Here is a 20,871-nt window from a genome sequence, read left to right as displayed (position 1 = left end):
CCAATTCTCATTAAACCCAAACAAAAAAACACACTCATTCAAAACACTTTTCAACAAAACACATCCGAGACTTAAAGAAAATAAAAAACAAGCAAAACAACAAAAACACAATTGCAATACGAAGACAAACACCCTCTCTGTGGTCCGTCGAAGGAAGTAGGGAGAGGTCAACGAACTCCCAGGAGGAAACAAGGAGATAAAGTCTCTGTTCTCATATGACATTTTATTCGAGAAAAATATAAATAGTATAAATAACATACTATCACATGAAGGCAACGATGAACAGGGTTGAGTACAATTAACTATAGTTGAGTCAATATATAACGACGAAAGAAATTAAGTACAGCTAACTATAGTTGAGTTGTTGCATAACAAAGTTATTAACAAATATCTTAATTGCCTATTTTCGTGGCTCCTTACAGAGTCGGTTCTTGCTACAGTTGATATAAATAAATATAAAAATCATCAGATTACGAAGTGGTACAGATATCGTAAATTACCAAGATAATCGACTCCACCAGATTATATTTTTATCTATTATCAATTTCTTTTTTTTAATGATACATTTTGGTTCCCTTCAGATAAATAAACTCCACGTTTATCACTGTAATAAAATCATACTGGCTCTTAACGATAAACAGATATGTTTGTTGTTCTTGCCTCCAGTCAAAATTTTAAAATGCTGTGTCGTTCAACAGCCTAATCCCATAGCAGAAAACAACTTGCTACTCTTATCGTCTCGTGAAACGTAACTTTTTCATTACAATCCTTTTTATCATAAATTAAATGGAAAAAGATGCATCGTACATAAGTAATAATAATAAGGAACAGATAAATAAATAACAATAAATTATGGAATAGGGCACAAACTGATAATAAATACTAAAAAGCGGTACAGCATGAATAAAATAATAATGATAATAGAAATAATAGTAAGACATAAAAATTCTTTTTACCTTTCGTGTACAAACAAAAACATTGGATATAAAGAGATAACAATTGTTACGATTAGATAACAATGGAAATAAATAATATGTCTTTATACAGTCATGTATATGTATATGCGTCTCTGTGTGTATGTGTATGTAAACTCAGGTATATATAGCATACATACCTACTGATAAACACATACACATACTTATATTTGTGTGTATGTGTGTGTATAAGTATGGGTGGGCGAGCGTGTTTCTAAAAACAGCATTTAAGTACAGTTTCTAGATCCTAGGTTTCAGCTAAAATCTACAATAAATATAACAAGCAAATAAATAATGAAACAATGCTGATGTCCGTCAGCAATAATAACGCTTTTCTCCAAATGTTCATTCCATTTACATTTACATAAAAAAAAAACAATTTCATACCAATGACGTTACCTGAAATTACAAATAAATTCTAAACCATCCTTTTTTGTATAAGAAGTTAATGTTGTACTTTAGTCAACTTCACTTCAAAGTGTAGTTTTAGAGTTAAAATTCCCCTTTTGAGTCCAGTAAAAACCATCCTTTTACATATAAAAAATCAATGTTGTACTTTAGTCTACTTCATTCCAAAGTATAGTTTCAACTTCTAAGTTACATGTTTGGTCCAATAAAAACCATCTTTTTATACATATAAAAAAAGTTAATATTGTACTTTAGTCATTTCATTTCAAAGTATACTTTTAACTTCTAAATCCCCTTTTGAGTCCAATCAACATTCCAACATTCACCAAAGATCAACATCATCAACATCATCAAATCATCAACATCAACGAATTCCAAAATCCTTTTGCCATTTTGAGACCACTTCACTTTTCCGGGAAGTCTGAACATCTCTGCAGCCGAGGTCAGCGGTGGGCACTGCGAAGCTAGGTCACAGAGGTCACAGGTCACCAACTACAGCTCCGGAATCGTCGGGCAGTAGTAGCTGTGGCACTCCTGGGCAAACCCATCCAAGGTCACGTCCTCCAGCCTGTCGAGGAGGTTGTCGAATCTCTGGCTGTAGGGGACCCATCTGTTCCACGAGGAGACGAATAATGATTGAGTGATTGATTAGGGCTACCAAAACTGGCGTCACAACAGAGGAATGATGAAATAAATAAAGAGGAATGGGAGGGTAGTCAAAGTTTTCCTTTACCAGATTTGAGAAAATTAATATATATGTCCTGTTAAAAAGGATCGTGTCAATTAGATTTGGAATGAGTCGTCTCATTGCAAAATTACAAATAAATTCTTTCTTAAAACAGAAGATTGACAAAACAGAAAGTAGAAGAATGAGAGGGTAGACAAAACATACCTCTAACAGGTTACCATATGCTTCACAAGAAGAATGAGAAAATAGAAAGAAGAAGAATGATAAAATATAAAGAAACAAAATTACAAAATATAAAGAAGAATGAGAGAGTAGACAAAATATAACTTTAACAGATTAGAGAAAATGAATGTATACGTCCAGTTAAAAAGGATGGTTGCAACTTGCGAGTTAATTTTATATTGAGTCTTCTCATTGCAAAATTACATACCTTCCATTACTTCTTTCGAATGGACACCATAATATTCTTTGGAAGCTTGAATTTCAAGCCAATGGCCCCTGTGGTGGGCTTATTTCGTATAAATAGGGTTCGTCTTCTGAATAATAATAATAATAATAATAATAATAATAATAATAATAATAATAATATCCCCTGGAAGCTTAGTTTTCAAGTCAGTGGCCCCTGTGGTAGGCTTGTTCCATAAGGATAGGATTCATCTTCTGAATAATAATAATAATAATAATAATAATAATAATAATAATAATAATAATAATAATAATAATAATAACAACTTCGACTTGAACCTGACATCTCATATTTCCTCTCTCACCTGCGCAGGTAACTGGCGACGTTGAAGAACATAGACGACACGGAGATGTATCTTGAAGATTTGGTCGGCGTGAGGCAGACTATACGTTCCAGGCACGAGGTGTCTTCGCTCACTGCTCCCAGGAGCCAAGCGAGCAACAGAAGCACGTCCTGGAAAATGGGGAAGGTGACCTCAGATTACGTTGGTATTGGCTGAGAGTATATATATTTCATATTTGAAGGACCTTGTGATATTCACTAGTGATCTTCAAATAGCCTATATTCTGAGAGTCTATTTAAAGGACTTTTTGCTATTTACTAGTGATCTTTAAATAGCCTATACTCTGAGAGTCTATTTGAAGGACTTTTTGCTATTCACTAGTGAGCTTTAAATAGCCTATATTCTGAGAGTCTATTTGAAGGACTTTTTGCTATTCACTAGTGATCTATAAATAGCCTATATTCTAAGAGTCTATTTAAAGGACTCTTTGCTATTCACTAGTGATCTTCAAATAGCCTATACTCTGAGACTCTATTTGAAGGACTTTTTGCTATTCACTAGTAATCTTCAAATAGCTATACTCTGAGAGTCTATTTGGAGGACCTTGTGCTACTAGTGATCTTAAAATATACTCTGAGAGTCTATTTGGAGGACCTTGAGTTACTAGTGATCTTAAAACCTCAGAGTCTATTTGGAGGACCTTGTGCTACTAGTGATCTTAAAATATACTCTGAGAGTCTATTTGGAGGACCTTGTGCTACTAGTGATCTTAAAATATACTCTGAGAGTCTATTTGGAGGACCTTGTGCTACTAGTGATCTTAAAATGTACTCTGAGAGTCTATTTGGAGGACCTTGAGCTACTAGTGATCTTAAAATAGCCTATACTCTGAGGGTCTATTTGGAGGACCTTGAGCTACTAGTGATCTTAAAATAGCCTATACTCTGAGAGTCTATTTGGAGGACCTTGAGCTACTAGTGATCTGAAAATATGCTCTGAGAGTCTATTTGGAGGACCTTGTGCTACTAGTGATCCGAAAATATGCTCTGAGAGTCTATTTGGAGGACCTTTACCCATTCACTACTGACCTTCAAGAACTCTGAAAAGGGAATCTCAACTCACCTGCTGGTCAATCATCGACTCTGTAGACACGTCATCCTCACGACGCCCGATGGTCTCCCCGGTCAGGATGTAAGGAGTGCTGATCATGATGATCAGCCAGGATAGGATGGAGATCAGGGTGATGTACAGGACGGGCCACTTCCCGACGACCAGCTGCATGGAGGCTGTCTTGTCCTCGAAGGCGTCGGCCACAGTCGTTTCTCCTCCGGTCCGATTCATGGGGACTGGGTTCTCTTCAAGGGCGTCAATCCTCTTCTCCTTTTCATCTTCTTCTGCGCCTTCTTCTTTGGTGATGCAGTCGATGGAGCTGTCGTCTGTGCAGCCTGTGTCGAACTGGAAAAAGAGGAGGTGGTTTAGTTGGAGGTTGACACAGATAGGCTTAAGGGTGCTGGAAACTGGAAAAGGAGGAGATGGTTTAGTTGGAGGTTTACACAGATAGGCTTAAGGGTGCTAGGAAACTGGAAAACGAGATGGTTTGGTTGGAGGTTTACACAGATAGGCTTAAGGGTGCTGGAAACTGGAAAACGAGGAGATGGTTTAGTTGGAGGTTTACACAGATAGGCTTAAGGGTGCTGGAAACTGGAAAACGAGGAGATGGTTTAGTTGGAGGTTTACACAGATAGGCTTAAGGGTGCTGGAAACTGGAAAACGAGATGGTTTAGCTGGAGGTTTACAAAGATGGGCTCAAGAGTGCTGGAAAACTGGAAAACGAGGAGATGGTTTAGCTGGGGGTTTATATAGATAGGCTCAAGAGTGCTGGAAAACTGGAAAACGAGGAGATGGTTTAGTTGGAGGTTTACACAGATTGGCTTCAGAGTACTGGAAAACTGGAAAGCGAGATGATTTACTTGGAAGTTTACACGTAAAAGTTTGGGCGTACTGAAAAAAATCAGCTTCCAGCGCATTAAAAAAAACTCCAGATAAAAATAGTGTAAAAAAGGGAAAACAAGAGCGTACTGGAAAAAAAAACCCTGAGTTAAACTGGAAAAAGAAGACATCGGTAGTAAGGTGTGAATGACAAAGGCAATCAAGCGAGGAAGCAAGCAACAGGTGAATCAATTCCAGGAAGGCTGGAAAATCACAGCGTCTGGAATTTGTTGTGGCCGCTGAATATCGCCGGTTCAGACAACGAAGTAACAGATTTTGGGCAAATGAACTTATTTTTATAATCCATAATCGGTACATATCGCAAAATGGGAACTGGGATTGGAATACGAAATTTAGGCCAAAGGCGAAGCGCTGGGCCTTACAAGGTTATTCAGGGCTTAAATGGAAATTAACAATAAAAAGGTTTGAAAGGTGTAACAGGAGGAAAACCTCGCAGTTGCACTATGAGTCAACTGTCAGGAGAGGGTTAAGGAAAGTAATACGGAAGAAAGAGAATATGAAAGGAGGTACAGTAAAAGGAATGAGAGGGGTTGCAGCTAAGAGCCGAATGAACGCCGCAAAGAACCTTAAGTAACGCCTCCTTACATCACGTGGGGAGAACTGATGTCACTAACCCCCTAAGGATCTCGGAAAGTAAGTGACTAAGGTCAAGGACTTTAGGAGTTTCGAGTAGGACTCTTGAATTTAACTGAATATAGAATTTAGGCCAAAAGGCCAAGGACTGGGACCTAAAATGTTTGAGGTCCTTCAACGCTGAAACTGAAATTGACAGCAAAAATGTTTGAAAGGTGTAACGGGAGGAAAAATGGAGTTGAGAATATGAATCAATTGTTAGGAGAAGGTGGAGAAAGGGGTTGCAGCTAGGGGCCTCAGGAAGGCGTGTTGCAAAGAACCTCAAGTAATGCACAAAGGACTCCTGAGCAGGGACTCTTAAAGCGGGAACCGAAGGCTCCCTTGCGTACCTTTTCCACGATGTTCCCTTCCGTGTCGTAACCCAGAACGCTGACTTGCTTTTTCGGGGGGACTACGACGGCTTCCATGTCCTTTTGGTCCCGCACGGGAATCAACTTGGCGTCGTCATTCTGCAGTGAATTAATAATAATAATAATAATAATAATAATAATAATAATAATAATAATAATAATAATAATAATAATAATAATAATAATAATACTTGAAAGGTCTCTTTAAAGATTTATTTTTAAATATATGTATTCATACTTAACTGTGGATTTTTTTCCAGCAACTACAACAACAACAATAATAATAATAATAATAATAATAATAATAATAATAATAATAATAATAATAATAATAATAATAATAATAATGACTGAAAGTTCTCTGTAGAGATTTATTTTGAAATATATGTACCCATACTTAACTGTGGATTGTTTTCTCCAATAATAATAATAATAATAATAATAATAATAATAATAACACATCCCTGGATCTGAAAAATCGATGGTTTAGTCTGACTTAGTATTACTCAGTTAGGATTCAAATATGGCGCTTAGATCGTATAGGCCAGGGAGTAAAATTAAAAAAAAAACAAGTTCACCATATCTAAAAGAACGGGGCAGGCCCATTTGGTATATGACACCCAAATTCAAGGTTTAATTTTTGCTCTGTTCATCAGTAAAGTCTAAATTAATAAAGCTTTCTACTGCTTTAATCTTATCATTATATATTTTCATATCGAAATCATGTAGGTGTGTTATTATTATTATTATTATTATTATTATTATTATTATTATTATTATTATTATTATTATTATTTATATACAAACCTTCGTCTTCAGCTCGGAACCCGGGGTTGGAGGGTACATATAAGCCATGAAAATATCGCGTAGAAATCTGAAATTAAATAATAATAATAATAAATAAATAAATATTAACAATAATAACTGAGTACATTTCTGATATATAAAGAATAAAACAAAAGTATCACTCCAATTGTACATTATTGGGTTTCAAAATATTCTCTCTCTCTCTCTCTCTCTCTCTCTCTCTCTCTCTCTCTCAGAGTAACATAAGCCTCCAATACCCTCCGTTACAAAGAGTAAAGAACTTCCTAAAGAGAGAGCGATTTTAATCTTTCGTCCTTGTGGTAAAAAGAAAAAAATCCTATGAATCCTTTCCGGTACCGCTACTTTCACAAGAGCGAAGGCGAGGTTTCTCTTCACAAGGGATTATTAGATTCCGGGGTAATTTAGGAAAGAAAGTATGTGTATGTATGTATGTATGTATGTATGTATGTATGTATGTATGTATGTATGTATATATATATATATATATATATATATATATATATATATATATATATATATATATATATATATATATATATATATATATATACAATCATGAAATTACAAATGTCGCTCAACATCAACTCCACGCTGCCTCGGGAATATCCCCGTTGGGGAATTATCACCGAAGGGGAATTTATAAGCGATAAATGGACGGGCACTGACGAGTCTCGATCCCACGACACAGATGCGCATCCAGCAACTCCAGTCGACGTTACCACTGAGGCAGTGCCCGTCCATTTATCACTCATAAATTCCCCTTCGGTGGTAATTCCCCAACGGGGATATTCCCGAGGCAGCGTGGATTTGATATTAAGCGACATTTGTAGCTTCATGATTGTATATAAATCACGGTGTGATAAACAAAATGTCATATATATATATATATATATATATATATATATATATATATATAAATATATATATATATATATATATATATATATATATATATATATTTATTAATATATATCTATATATATTATATATATAGATATATATATACTTACATATATCACTCAACTTATTCCTTACCTGAAAACCGAGACGAGGTTGATGGGCGGTGTTCTGAGGCCCCCAGGTCCGACGGCCAACTGCGCATGCGTGCCGCTGAGGGAGATCGCCACCAGTGCAACGGACAAGACCCACCAAATCCTCATTTTCTGTCGATAAAAGATGAGAAATAAAAATTAAATGAATAAATAAATAAACAGATAAACCAATAACATAAAAATAAACAGATAGATAGATAATTATATGAATGGATAGTTTTATATATGTCATCAACAGTACTGAAGATGCTTGTTTGTATGTATGTGTGCATGTGTATATGTATGTATGAGTGTATATAAATACATATATATAATATATATATGTATGTATTATATATGATATATATATATATGAATATATGTATATTTATTTTATATATATATATATGTATATATATACAGTATATACACACACAATATACTGGAATCATTATACTACAAGAAGATATATACAAACTGCTATTATTTTCAAGTCCATTACCGTAGCAATCGTAGACTTTCTCTCTCTCTCTCTCTCTCTCTAAGCATACGGTAGATGTAGCCTATTACAAGTTAAATGGTCAGCTCCTTCATATTAGAAATTCTGAGCTTTCAGGTACAACCTTACTCAGAATATAAATTGCCAGGCTTCCTTGAGAGAGAGAGAGAGAGAGAGAGAGAGAGAGAGAGAGAGAGAGAGAGAGAGAGAGAGAGAGAGAGAGAGAGAGAGAGAGAGAGAAAGTTGAGCAGTTTGTTTTTTTAAACAAAATTTAGTACCGCACTGGCTCTAGGGCAACTTCTGCCCTTCTGAGATCGCTAGCTCAATGTCAGGGAGAAATTTTGACGTTGGAGGTATGATCATTATTTATTGAAAGTAATCTTAAGCTTTTTCTTTGCTTTCTAGGTAAAATCAACACTCAGAAGACTTTCGAAAATTGAGAGTAAAGAGGATTAAATTTCTATCCACAATTTCAGAAGGTATAGAGAGAAGATTAGTGGTAGATTCTTGGGCTGATTCCTAAAGAACAACATTCGAAATCAATTTTCGTGATGCAAGAAAACGATTGCATCTTTCTACTGCGTTTCCATTAGCATTTTACCGTTAAATTTTACACCGAGTATCCCGTAGCTGTGGCTAAACTGAAGAGTTAAGATGATTACATATTTCTGCTGTGTTTTTATTATCATCTTACCGCCAGATTTTACACCAAGGATCGTATGGCCGTGGCTAAACTGAAGTTTAGCGATTGACGCTATGTATAGCAAAGAATGAGCTTTCCTCAAGCGGTCGTGTTTTTGTTTATATTTGTGAGATAGTCTTCTTCTTCTTCTTTAGCTATGAGTGAAATGTGGTCAGACGCTGGGACTTGGCTCTCGGAAGTTGGGAAAAAATCCTTTTATAAAATTAACCTTATTATTCTCTCTCTCTCTCTCTCTCTCAACAGCCAGAGCCAGAGGTAAGAGAATAAACGTATGCTTGAGCGCTGATCAAAGACCAAGTAAAGATAAAATCGCACCATTGCTTAATTCTGTCCTTCTTGCCCTGTCTGTCCCCTCGCTTTCTCTTTGTCTGTCCGACCGACTGTCTGTCTGTACGTAATATATCTCTCTTCCATAACAAGCAAAACTAATAAGGAAAAAAAGAAAGCTCAGTGTCTGGGTCCAAAGGTAATTCAGTGACGGTGACAAGGTTTTTTCTGAAGAACGCAGTTAGCCGAATTCCTCTGGAACTTTGCCTGGGGTGGGCTAACCAGTTTGAGTGTTACGTCCGTAAAACATTGACTAGAAAAAAAAAAAACTTGACCCGTTCCAAGTTCCGCCGTTCCGCCACTGGAAGCACTTTCGTGCGTAAGTCTTAGGCCACAAAAAAAATTAAAAAGTATTTACACTCAAATGTTATTTAGACAATGGTGCTATTTATGGCAAAAAAAATTTGAATATATGTGTGTGTGTGTGTTAAATGCATAAATCAGTGAAACAGCTTACCAAAAAACGACTTAAATAAGGTTCAAAAAGAGGAGATGGAAATCACTGTGCTTAACCTTAAAATACCAGATAACTCTAGGGAACACTGAAGCAAGATGAAAATTCCAAAGCTAGTCAGTAGGAAAAAAAAAAAAAAACCTCAGCCGGGAGAGTCCCAAGCAGATTGATGATACCGGAAGAAATCCCGGTTTCAATAAAGATTCAGTATAGATTTAGGAAAGTGATCAGCCCATACAATAGCCATCAAGATGACTCTCAGTCGAAGAATATTCGTATCATTACATAATACTCGCAGTAGCAAGAGTCTTGAAATGGAGAAACAAATCCACAATTATATATCTCTACAGAGAGCGCTCGGGAATCTGTTCGATTCCCCCTTCCAATCGACCAGATTCCCGAAAGCTCTCTGTAGAGATTTATCCATTTTTAAATACATCTGCACCCATACATAACTGCGGATTCGTTTCTCCGACATTCGCGCCTCCAGAAACGCCAGGTAGCGACCCGTGAATAATTCGCTAAAAATAACAGCGAGTTCGTCGTCCATAGAATTTACAAGATGCCCAACTGACGGCGTTCCTGATCCTCTCCCTCAGAGTCTTTGAACTCCTACGCTACAGCGTCACATGAGACGCCCTGCGACCGCGGGAAGAATCCTTGATGAGTCGTTATCCTATGGGCATGACGATCTGCGTCACTCTCTCTCTCTCTCTCTCTCTTTGTCTGTCTCTCTTTCGCCGTTCTCCATAATCCAACATCTGAACCAACAGCTCGTTTCTATTTGCCTTTGGCTGAGAAGGTCTGCGTTCAAGCGCGCACTTTCTCTTCGCTGTCAATGAAAGCCGCCGTCACACAGACATACATACATACAGAATAAATACACACAGACAGGCATACAGACAGATTAAATACACAGACAATACATACAGAATACACACATGCATAATAAATGCGCACAAGCAGACATACTCACAAAGACATACAGACAAAGGTATTGCCGAATTTCCACACGTAAGCAGCGACCCAGTAACACGGCCTCAGCGAGAAGTGAGGATTAGCATAAATTTCAGAGAAACTTTTCGTAGGAGTCTTAGTTATTATTTTTTTTTCTTAATCGTTGTTTATTTACGTGTCGCGTATCTATCCATTTGTTTACTGATTTGCTTATTTGTTATAAACATCTCAATGTTATTCTACGTCCGTTAGTTACGCAAGGGTTGGCATAAATTCCAGAGAAACTTTATGGGCCTTACTTCTGAATGTTGCTTACTTGTTTCTTAATTGCTGTTTATTTACGTATTTATCCATTTGTTTATTAATCTCCTTATTCTGTTCAATTGTTATATTCATCTCAGTTTCATCCTACTTCCGTTAGTTATGTTTTTTTTTCTCGCTAATGAATTGTGTAGAATAGAATATAAAATTTAGACCGAAGGCCGAGCTCTGGGACCTGAGGTCACTCAGCGCTGAAAGGATTGAGAGCAAAAGGTCACACAGGTGTAACAGGAGGAAAACCTCGCAGTTGCACACTGGAACAATTGTCAGAAGAGGGTTGAGGAAAGTAAGATGGAAGAGAGAGAATATGAACAGAGGTAGAATAAGAGGAATGAAAGGGATTGCAGCTAAGGGCCTAAGGAAGGAACGCCGCAAAGAACCTCAAGTAATTGTATACCACGCGGAAGTTACTCCATTCCTCCATGTTCCATACGCATATATCCCCCCTCATGAATGACAACGAGGGATAAAAACAAAGAATTGCCGTCTGCCAGAACAGCCGGGCGGAATATCTACGAGGAATCCTTAATTGTACAAGTCCTTAAGGACATCGAGTTTTGCGACATGCCACTCCGATATTCGATGGGCATCCTTCGTAGGACGTGTCGAATCTGCATTATTTTTTTTCCCCCAAGTCACTAGTCACCGGGATTGTTGAGGATTATAGAGAATTATTCAGGATTATTCATATTTGATGGGTGATTATTGAAGATTATTCATAAATAACTTCATTAGTATTCTTCTCTTTATTGTGAGTTTATTTCATGTGACGTTGACGTAGCAACCGAACCAAAATCGTCATTACAGATTTTAGTTTTCTGTAAAAGAAAGCTATTGTGCCGGCTTTGTCTGTCAGTCCGCACTTTTTCTGTCCGCCCTCAGATCTCAAAAACTACTGAGGCTAGAGGGCTGCAAGTTGGTATGTTGATTATCCACCCTCCGATCGTCAAACATATCAAATTGCAGTCCTCTAGGCTTAGTAGTTTTTATTTTATTTAACGTTAAAAGTTAGCCATGATCGTGCTTCTGGCAACGGTATAGGATAGGACACCACCGGGCCGTGGCTAAAGTTTCATGGACCGCGGCTCATAAAGCATTATACCGAGACACCGAAAGATAGATCCAGTTTCGGTGGCCTTGATTATACGCTGTACAGAAACTCGATTGCGCCGAAGAAACTTCGGCGCATTTTTTACTTTTTTAGAGTGTTTGCAAAATCCTACCTCAGATTTTCATTTTTTTATCATTTTTATTTCTTAGCAATAAATGAATAAGTAAAATAACACTGAGAGAGAGAGAGAGAGAGAGAGAGAGAGAGAGAGAGAGAGAGAGAGAGAGAGAGAGAGAGATAGGAAAGTTTGATTTGTACTGACATCATTCTTATTCAAACTTTAGGACACAAAGACATAGCTAATCTATTCAGCTATCATTATTGATAATAGCTTTCTCTCTCTCTCTCCCTCAGGTTAATAGATTTCAATTCCGATTAAGTATAATATAAAGTATAGTCAAAATGACAATGAATTGATATGCATTAACACAAAGAGAGAGAGAGAGAGAGAGAGAGAGAGAGAGAGAGAGAGAGAGAGAAATTTCTCTTATTTAACCGTTAAACATGAAACGTCAGGTTTGTTTACAAAAGGCACGCGTTTACACAGACAATTCATATGTTTGCTTAAGAAATCCTTCATGTTTATATAGATAAAGTGCATATGTTTAATTAGAAACCTGCAGGTTTATAGAGAAACCTCGCATGTTTAGTCAAAAGTAGTCTTATATAACAAAAGTGTGTTTATACAGAGCGTGAACATGTTTGTCCAATCATTAGGTGTGTCAGCCCTTTTTCTAAAAGCCTTCGTATAACAATATACCTAAATCATCCTTTAAAGCCTTCTTATGACAATATACCTAAATTATCCTTTACATATGTGAATATTAATCATATCAAAAGCAAATGTATCAGAAACATATTATATGTCATATTTATTTTCAGGTTTGTTTTGTTGAAATGAATTCTGCGGGTGACAACTGTAAGAAAACGTTGCTATTCGGTATGGAAGTTGCGAACGTATGTTGAGTAATGCACTGTCTGTGTCGGCTAAGTAAGGTATAAAGTACTGGCTATTGCTTAAAGGCGTCGAATATAAATGAGTAACGTGTGTGTGTGTGTGTGGGCCTGCCTCTCATCTTAATGAGGATTTGGGGAATTTTTTGCGATCTCCACGTATCCTCGATTATGGAATTTTTTTGTGATCACTTATTCTCGAGTAGGTAATTTTTTTGCGATCACTTATCCTCGGTTAGGGAATTTTTTTGCGATCACTTATTCTCGATTAGGGAATTTTTTTGCGATCTCCACATATCTTCGATTAGGGAATTTTTTTGCGACTGCAGATCCTCGGTTAGGGAATTTTTTGCGATCTCCACATATCCTCGATTAGGGAATTTTTTTTGCGATCACAGATCCTCGGTTAGGGAATTTTTTTCGATCTCCACATACCCTCGATTAGGGAATTTTTTTCGATCTCCACATATCCTCGATTAGGGAATTTTTTCCGATCTCCACATATCCTCGATTACGGAATTTTTTTCGATCTCCACATATCCTCCATTAGGGAATTTTTTCCGAACTCCACATATCCTCGATTGCACAATGATTTCATAACGATACGAAAATACTTGTTCATGTATGTATGTATATCTGACTGCATAAACACGTATTAATAATGATACGCGTATGCATACATACGTGCAATTTTCAGTATCAGTTACATTCAGTTGCCCACTCTGGAATATGACACAGGAGCCAAGAATGGCAGAGTTCGGGTAATTTAACGACGATAGAGGAAATCAAGCAACGGGTATGCATACCCTTATCACCTGATGATAAAAAAAAAAAACTAGCATTTCAGAATATCTTATCCCAACGAGAAATTGCGTAAAGTTTTAAGCAACCCCAAACAATATTTTGGGAAGTGAAAGTTTGGACCATCCAAAGAATAACAATGATTATCCAACAAGTAAAGAACAGTAACGTGGAAAGTGTCCCAGATCAATTTTGTGGTCGAAATGAGAAAAACACTTCTTCAGGACCCAGCACGAGTGACCCACTGAACTTCTGACACTAAAAACAAACTTCATTTATGCATGGACACCTTTCCTTGCAAATAAACTTTCAATTCTCCGAGGTTTTGGCAGAGGCCAGTTACCTAGGAACAAGTTCAGAGTCACAAGAGGCTCGTTATGTACAGCATTGCACCGGATCTGCAGCGGCCTGCTGAACAGCTGAACTCAGTGGAGCGCGAATCATTCGTCCTTGTCGCTTGATGTCCTGGTGAAAATGCACAGTGGGAAATGGTGATCTGATTTTAAGGACCCGCTTGAGAAATGTTGAGCTTTTGTGGTGAATACGGTCTGACGATCATGGTTTATAAAATCTGTAACATTTCTAAGCGTGAACGTAGAGTTACTTGTTAGACTGGAGTCTAAATAATAACTGAGTAGGATGGGAAATGGAACCTTGATAAAACTTTGTATTTTATTTTATTTCTTTAGTGTCGTAAGATCTGTTTGCATTATCGGGAGATCTTAAAAACACCAAGTGGTTAACTGACCGGATTTTGCGACAAAAAACTAATGGGTCAGTCTTAAATTTAAAGTCCACGCTTGAAGACAATAATACACGTTTCAGAAGCCACGGCTACAGATTCACCCCCAGCTCTCCAGGTGACCAAGTAGACATATACGTACCTCTTCAATCTGCTCTGTCTTCTACTTTTTCTTCTTCCAAGAACCTCGCTCTCTCTCTCTCTCTCTCTTTCTCCAAACACACCCGTGTTTCTCAGAACCATCAAATAAATTGGGACTTCCGTTGACATAATCCCCTTGGGGAACCTCCTCTTGAGAGAGGAATGACCATTCACTTCACCTAGTTTTCTCCCATCTCTCTCTCACTCTTTCTCTCTCTCTCTCTCTTCAGAGGGTCATCGACATTAAACTTGAACCGGGCTGACGCGTCGCTCAGACCACCAGTTGCTTCACCTTGGGAACCTCCCTTCCATCAACATACCCCTCCCCTACCCACCCCATCATGCCCCAATCCCCTACCCCTACATTCTCAGGCCTTCTGGTCTTACCGCAAAACCCATCTCTCTCTCTCTATCTATCTCTCCTTCATCCCGTATTCAATGAGGGAGCAATTGCTATCTCCCGTTGCCATCTCACATTGCAACCTGCCCATGACTACTCCCGTTGCTATTTCGTTTATCATTTTGCTATCTCCCTTAATTACCTTTCATTGCCATTTCTTATACGTAGCTTCCATTGGATTCTCACTTTGCAATCTCACGTCTCATTTTATAGTTGCTATCTCACATTGATTTTATCTTTAGAATTTCTATTAGCCATCTTCTTCTGTTTCGGTAACCCCTTATCATCTTAATTTGCTGTTTATCTTTGTCATTTCCCTTTGCCATCTTCCGGCAATGCCTCTCTTTATCATCTCTCTCTTTGCCATTTCCTTTGACTGTTTCCAACGGGTATCTCCCCTTTGCAATCTCATTGTGCAATCTTAATTTGTTATCTCCCGTTATTATATACAGTCTTGTATAATATTGTCATATGCCCTAACAAACCTTTTAACATTAGTCAAATATTTCCATTAGAGTGAATATTTAAGAAATAATTGAATATCAGTACAAAAAACAAGTTCTCTCATTATTATTGTTATTATTGCAAACCCTTGCAATTGCACTAAAATATGTTAGCGAGTCATGACTGATTTCTCGCTCCTGCGCTGTTATTTGCGTAGCTAAGTACAGGGTATTACATCATCATACATACATACATATATGTGAATATATGTATACATATATATATATATATATATATATATATATATATATATATACATACATATATATAAATATATGTATACATATATATAAGCTTTCACTAGTATTATCGGTGCCTCTACGGAACCAAAAAAGGGAAGGTGATATTGGTAAAACCTGTTGTCAAGACAAACATTATGGCGAATATTTATGATGCACTGATAACGAGGTTTTCTCTTTCTTCTCTCTCTCTCTATAGGGGTAAAAGCAGGAAGATCTGAGAGCCATGCGCAGGCGCAAAAAAATTTATATTACAAGATATGTCATTCATTTTCATTCTTTTCAATAAGGTCTTGTTAAGCCTTTTGTACGGGGACACACTTTTCTGAGGAAATCTTTTTTCTATCAAAATGGGAGATGATAGTAATATTAATAATGATAATCACAAACATTAATCATACACTACGAAAAAATGCTGAATTTAATCATACATTAAGAAAAATGCTCCATGAAACAAATATCAAAATTCCAGCATAAATTATGAAATTGGAAAGACATGCGTGATTTCGGCTGACTTGTTCTTGCCCTGACTGGTATGATAGACGGAAAGATTATTATTATTATTATTATTATTATTATTATTATTATTATTATTATTATTATTATTATTATTATTATTATTATTATTATTATTACTATTATTATAGAACAATTTAAAAACTGATGGGTAATATGGAGACAATCCATAAATATATCCATCTCAACGAAAATAGTTGCTACAAATCATTGAATTGAACCTATACACATACTGTGTGTGTGTGTGTGTGAGAGAGAGAGAGAGAGAGAGAGAGAGAGAGAGAGAGAGAGAGAGAGAGAGAGACAATCAACAGAGCAGACCAGAAGTCATTAAAGAAATTGAAATAACCGCTATCAAAATACATTTCAACAGAGAGAGAGAGAGAGAGAGAGAGAGAGAGAGAGAGAGAGAGAGAGAGAGAGAGAAAGCAATTAACATAGCAGACCTGAAGGCACTAAATAAACTGAATCATTTCCTGTCAAAATAACTATCAACAGAGAGAGAGAGAGAGAGAGAGAGAGAGAGAGAGAGAGAGAGAGAGAGAGAGAATTAACAGGCAGACCTGAAGGCACTAAATAAACTGAATCATTTCCTGTCAAAATGACTATCAACAGAGAGAGAGAGAGAGAGAGAGAGAGAGAGAGAGAGAGAGAGAGAGAGAGAGAGAGAGAGAGAATTAACAGGGCAGACCACAAGGCACTAAATAAACTGATTCATTTCCTATCAAAATAATTATCAAGAGAGAGAGAGAGAGAGAGAGAGAGAGAGAGAGAGAGAGAGAGAGAGAGACCCCCTATCAAAATAAATATATTAAGAGAAGCCACACATCCGGGAACGAGATTAAAGAACACTCAACGAGAGTCCTCAATTACTTGCCCGAAAATACCCAGCTCTTCCGTGACTATTATAACATACCCGGAGGCAATGTTGTTGTTCCTCCTCCTCCCTTGACGTTGTTCCTCCCTTGCGGTGAGAGAGCTGCTTCTGCTGCTGGTGTGGTCGGTCCCAGCAGGCAATTCCGAGTGAGACTTTCCCGTTATGAGGTCACCCACTGCGGACGCTGTCAGCCATCAAGGTCATGATGATAGGCGGTTGGAATTTTTGTTTTCCTCTCTCTCTCTCCCTATTTCTCTTTCTCTCTCTCTCTCTATTTCTCTCTTCTTCTTCTTGTCTGGCTTAACTTTTTATTTCTAGATTTGTTGATTTTGTATCATTGTTGATGTTCAGATTCAACTTACTTATGCTCTCTCTCTCTCTCTTCTCTCTATCTCTCTCTCTTTCTTTCTCTCTCTCTCTCTCTTCTTGTTGTCTGGCTTAACTTTTCATTTCTAGATTTGTTGATTTTGTGACATTGTTGATGTTCAGATTCAACTTACTGGTGCTCTCTCTCTCTTTTTCTCTCTCTCTTCTCTCTCTCTCTCTCTCTCTCTCTCTCTCTCTCTCTCTCTCTATATATATATATATATATATATATATATATATATATATATATATATATATATATATACATACATATACATATATCAATATCTGACTCACATCGTGATCGAACCCAGGTCTCTCAAATGAAGCAAAGGAGCTACCAACTGGCCCAAACAGGTCATAAAATAAATTGGAACCTAAGTACTTCCGTACCTGAGATTTTTCCTGGGACACACACACAGAGAGAGAGAGAGAGAGAGAGAGAGAGAGAGAGAGAGAGAGAGAGAGAGAGAGAGAGAGAGAGAAAAGGACTCAATGTCAAAAGCATTATGGGTCAAGGAAGCCTCACCCAGTGAGAGAGTATATTTTACCCCCGATCCCATAAGGCCTCAACACCTTCCTGACCTAGTGAAGACTGTCTTGAACCTACTTTATTTAATTTCTTATTTTTATATTTATTTATTATTTATGAATTTATTTATATATATCTTTATTTTTTATTTATTTATTTGTTCCTAGGGCCTTTTCTTAATCTAACGGACTATTTGTTGAAAGGGTGGTTGACTAGCAGACTATTCCATTCTAAAATCAGTGACTATCCCAACATAAACTGAAGGTTAGGTGACTACTAAAGACTTTGAACACCAGTGACCACCAGTCATTGCGTTGGGACATCAGCGGCTATCAGATCATTGTGTTTTGGGACACTACTGACTACCAGACACCTGTTTTAGGACATCACTGATTATCAGACTACTGTCTTAGGACATCAAAGGACAAGCCAGTTAGACCACTGTGTTTATGGACATTAGTGACTATCAGACAACTGATTTGGGACATCAGTGACTATAGGACTTCTATCTTAGGACATCAAAGGCAAAGCCTATTGTACCACTGCGTTTTGGGGCATCACTGGCTATCAGACTACCGCCTTGGGAGATCGAAAGCAAAACCTGTTGGACCACTGTGTTTTGGGACATCAGAGACTATCGGACTACTATCTTAGGACATCGAAAGCAAAGTCTATTGCACCACTGTGTTTTGGGACATCACTGACTATCAGACCACTCTCTTAGGACATCGAGAGCAAAGCCTGTTTGACCACTGTGTTTGGAGACATCACTGACTACAAGAAAACTGTCTTAGGACATTACTGACTATCGTTCCGCTATCTTAGGACATCGAGAGCAAAGCCTATTGTACCACTGCATTTTGGGACATCAGAGACTACCAGACTACCGTCTTAGGACACCAAAATCAAGACCTTTCAGACCATTATTTCTGTTGAGACATCTCGCGTTCGATTCGTCGCCTCCAAAAGTCACTATTTTTCCTTCTCTTTCTCCTTCTTCCTTTCTTTTATTGGTCTCTTCTGCTCCAGTTCCTCTTACCGAACGGTTCACCAACCACGTGAGTGAACACATCAACCAGCCCCCCACCCCCCTTAAAAAATAAGAATTAAAAAACTGTACAGGAATTTGCATATAAACGTTGCGTTACAAATCGGGTAAAGTAATGAGCTCCAGGAATCCGGTTGTCTGCCTCAGACGGTAATTACTTGGAGGTGCGTGGCAAGTAGGCCTATGTGGTAGGTAGTTTTCCTATTCTTTTTTTTTAACTAAAGTTCAAGCAACCGTAAGGTAGGTTAATGTACCAGCTTTCTATCAGAGAAGGAACAATTCTCAGTCCGGTGATCATCAACTTTCTTTCCGGCCACTGTAGCTTTGGAATTTCGCTCCTGCTTCCGTTTTTCCCGTCCAGTAGCTTCTCCTATTTCGCCGAGAGTAGTTTCTCTTACTTCTGGAGTTGTGCAGTTCACGTTCTAACTGTTCAGTCACCGCTCTAATTAAACTGGCTCCAATTACTTAATAATTACTCAGTCCCGTAGCTTTTAGGCTAATCATGCCAAATTATACGCCACTTAAGAGACTCGTTCCTTCTAATCGACTCTTTAAATAGTCAGACGGGTTTCTGACACTTCAAAACAGTTATCTTTTTAATAAACTGGGTTCTTCTTCTTCTTCTTCTTCTTCTTCCCGTCATCTTAAATCACGAATGTGTCTCTCGATTATTTGAAGAAATTAGAGTTGAGAATATTCTAGTGCTTTCGAAGAATTAGAGTTGAGAATATTCCGGTGCTTATCATTGATTGTATGATGTGAAATAAGGCATTTATAATGTTCTGTCGTTATGATGACTTTAATTGCAATGATTAATGCAGTCTTTGCCAGTGCCTTTTGGTAAGGCTTCTTGAAACTGATTTATAATGAACTTTGAAATCACGCCATACCTGTATTCAGAGAGTGGTGAGTGCTATATTATTATTATTATTATTATTATTATTATTATTATTATTATTATTATTATTATTATTATTATTATTATATTATTATTATTATTATTATTATTATTATTATTATTATCAGATCACAAGGAAAAAATCAAGGTGCGATGCAGAAAAGTTAAATACACTGGTGTATTCACTGTTGTCGATAAATTGGAAACATGCCGACAACAATCTGCGACGTTGCTGGCAAGCTGAAAACATTGTTATATATGTCAAGAAGTTGGAATTATGTCAATACAAGACGGATGACTCAGCATGTACTCTAGTCACTAGAGTAATTGCAAAGATTGTCGTCAATATGTTTACAAATTTATTTGACAATATGAATACAAAATTGCTTTCTAAATTTGTCTGCTGACAATCTAGACACCCTTTCATGTCTATTCAGGAACCATGGCTGAGTGGTGTATTGCCAAAATCAAGTGCGACTGCTAGGGTCTCATAGATCATCGCTTCTTATATCTACTGCCTACCAGTCAACCCAGTTGTCAGTTGTCCAAGTGTGTGCTGGGATCAAGAAAAAATTAAGGTATGAGGCTAGCAACCCCATACCCATCCCCCTCGCCGAGCCCAGATTAAAAAAAAAAAAATTCCACAGACCGTTTCTCCTAACACCCAAGTATGCCAATGAAATCATGATCACCTTCAAAACACTGAGCAACCAAGGGAAAACCGGACATACCCTGTGAAACCACATGCCCTGAAGGGCTCCGGATGCCCACGGAGATAATTCCACCGGAGGGCAGTTGCTTTAAAGCTTG

The 20,871-nt window shown here is 37.5% G+C and overlaps 1 protein-coding gene across 2 annotated transcripts in view; it reads right to left on the bottom strand.

Moving 5' to 3' along the window:
- Positions 1-208: 208 nt before the first annotated feature.
- The window catches only part of LOC136841454 (uncharacterized), a 30,133-nt gene continuing 9,470 nt past the window's right edge, over positions 209-20,871 (bottom strand). The window contains exons 1-7 of one of the 2 annotated variants that reach the window (XM_067108400.1): positions 17,257-17,383; positions 7,676-7,803; positions 6,620-6,686; positions 5,792-5,911; positions 3,942-4,274; positions 2,841-2,989; positions 209-1,992 (exon numbers count right to left, since the gene is read on the bottom strand). In XM_067108400.1, the coding sequence (XP_066964501.1) occupies positions 1,875-1,992; positions 2,841-2,989; positions 3,942-4,274; positions 5,792-5,911; positions 6,620-6,686; positions 7,676-7,800 (912 nt within the window). In that variant the 5' untranslated portion in view covers positions 7,801-7,803; positions 17,257-17,383 and the 3' untranslated portion in view covers positions 209-1,874. Of the gene's footprint in view, positions 1,993-2,840; positions 2,990-3,941; positions 4,275-5,791; positions 5,912-6,619; positions 6,687-7,675; positions 7,804-17,256; positions 17,384-20,871 lie in introns of those variants that run through there. The other variant, XM_067108399.1, reaches the window with a different exon arrangement.

This window comes from Macrobrachium rosenbergii, chromosome 9 (genome assembly GCF_040412425.1).
Source record: "Macrobrachium rosenbergii isolate ZJJX-2024 chromosome 9, ASM4041242v1, whole genome shotgun sequence".
In the NCBI taxonomy this organism is placed as follows: domain Eukaryota; kingdom Metazoa; phylum Arthropoda; class Malacostraca; order Decapoda; family Palaemonidae; genus Macrobrachium; species Macrobrachium rosenbergii.
The sequence above is the reverse complement of the archived record's forward strand: the minus strand, read 5'-3'. Positions and strand labels throughout refer to the sequence as shown.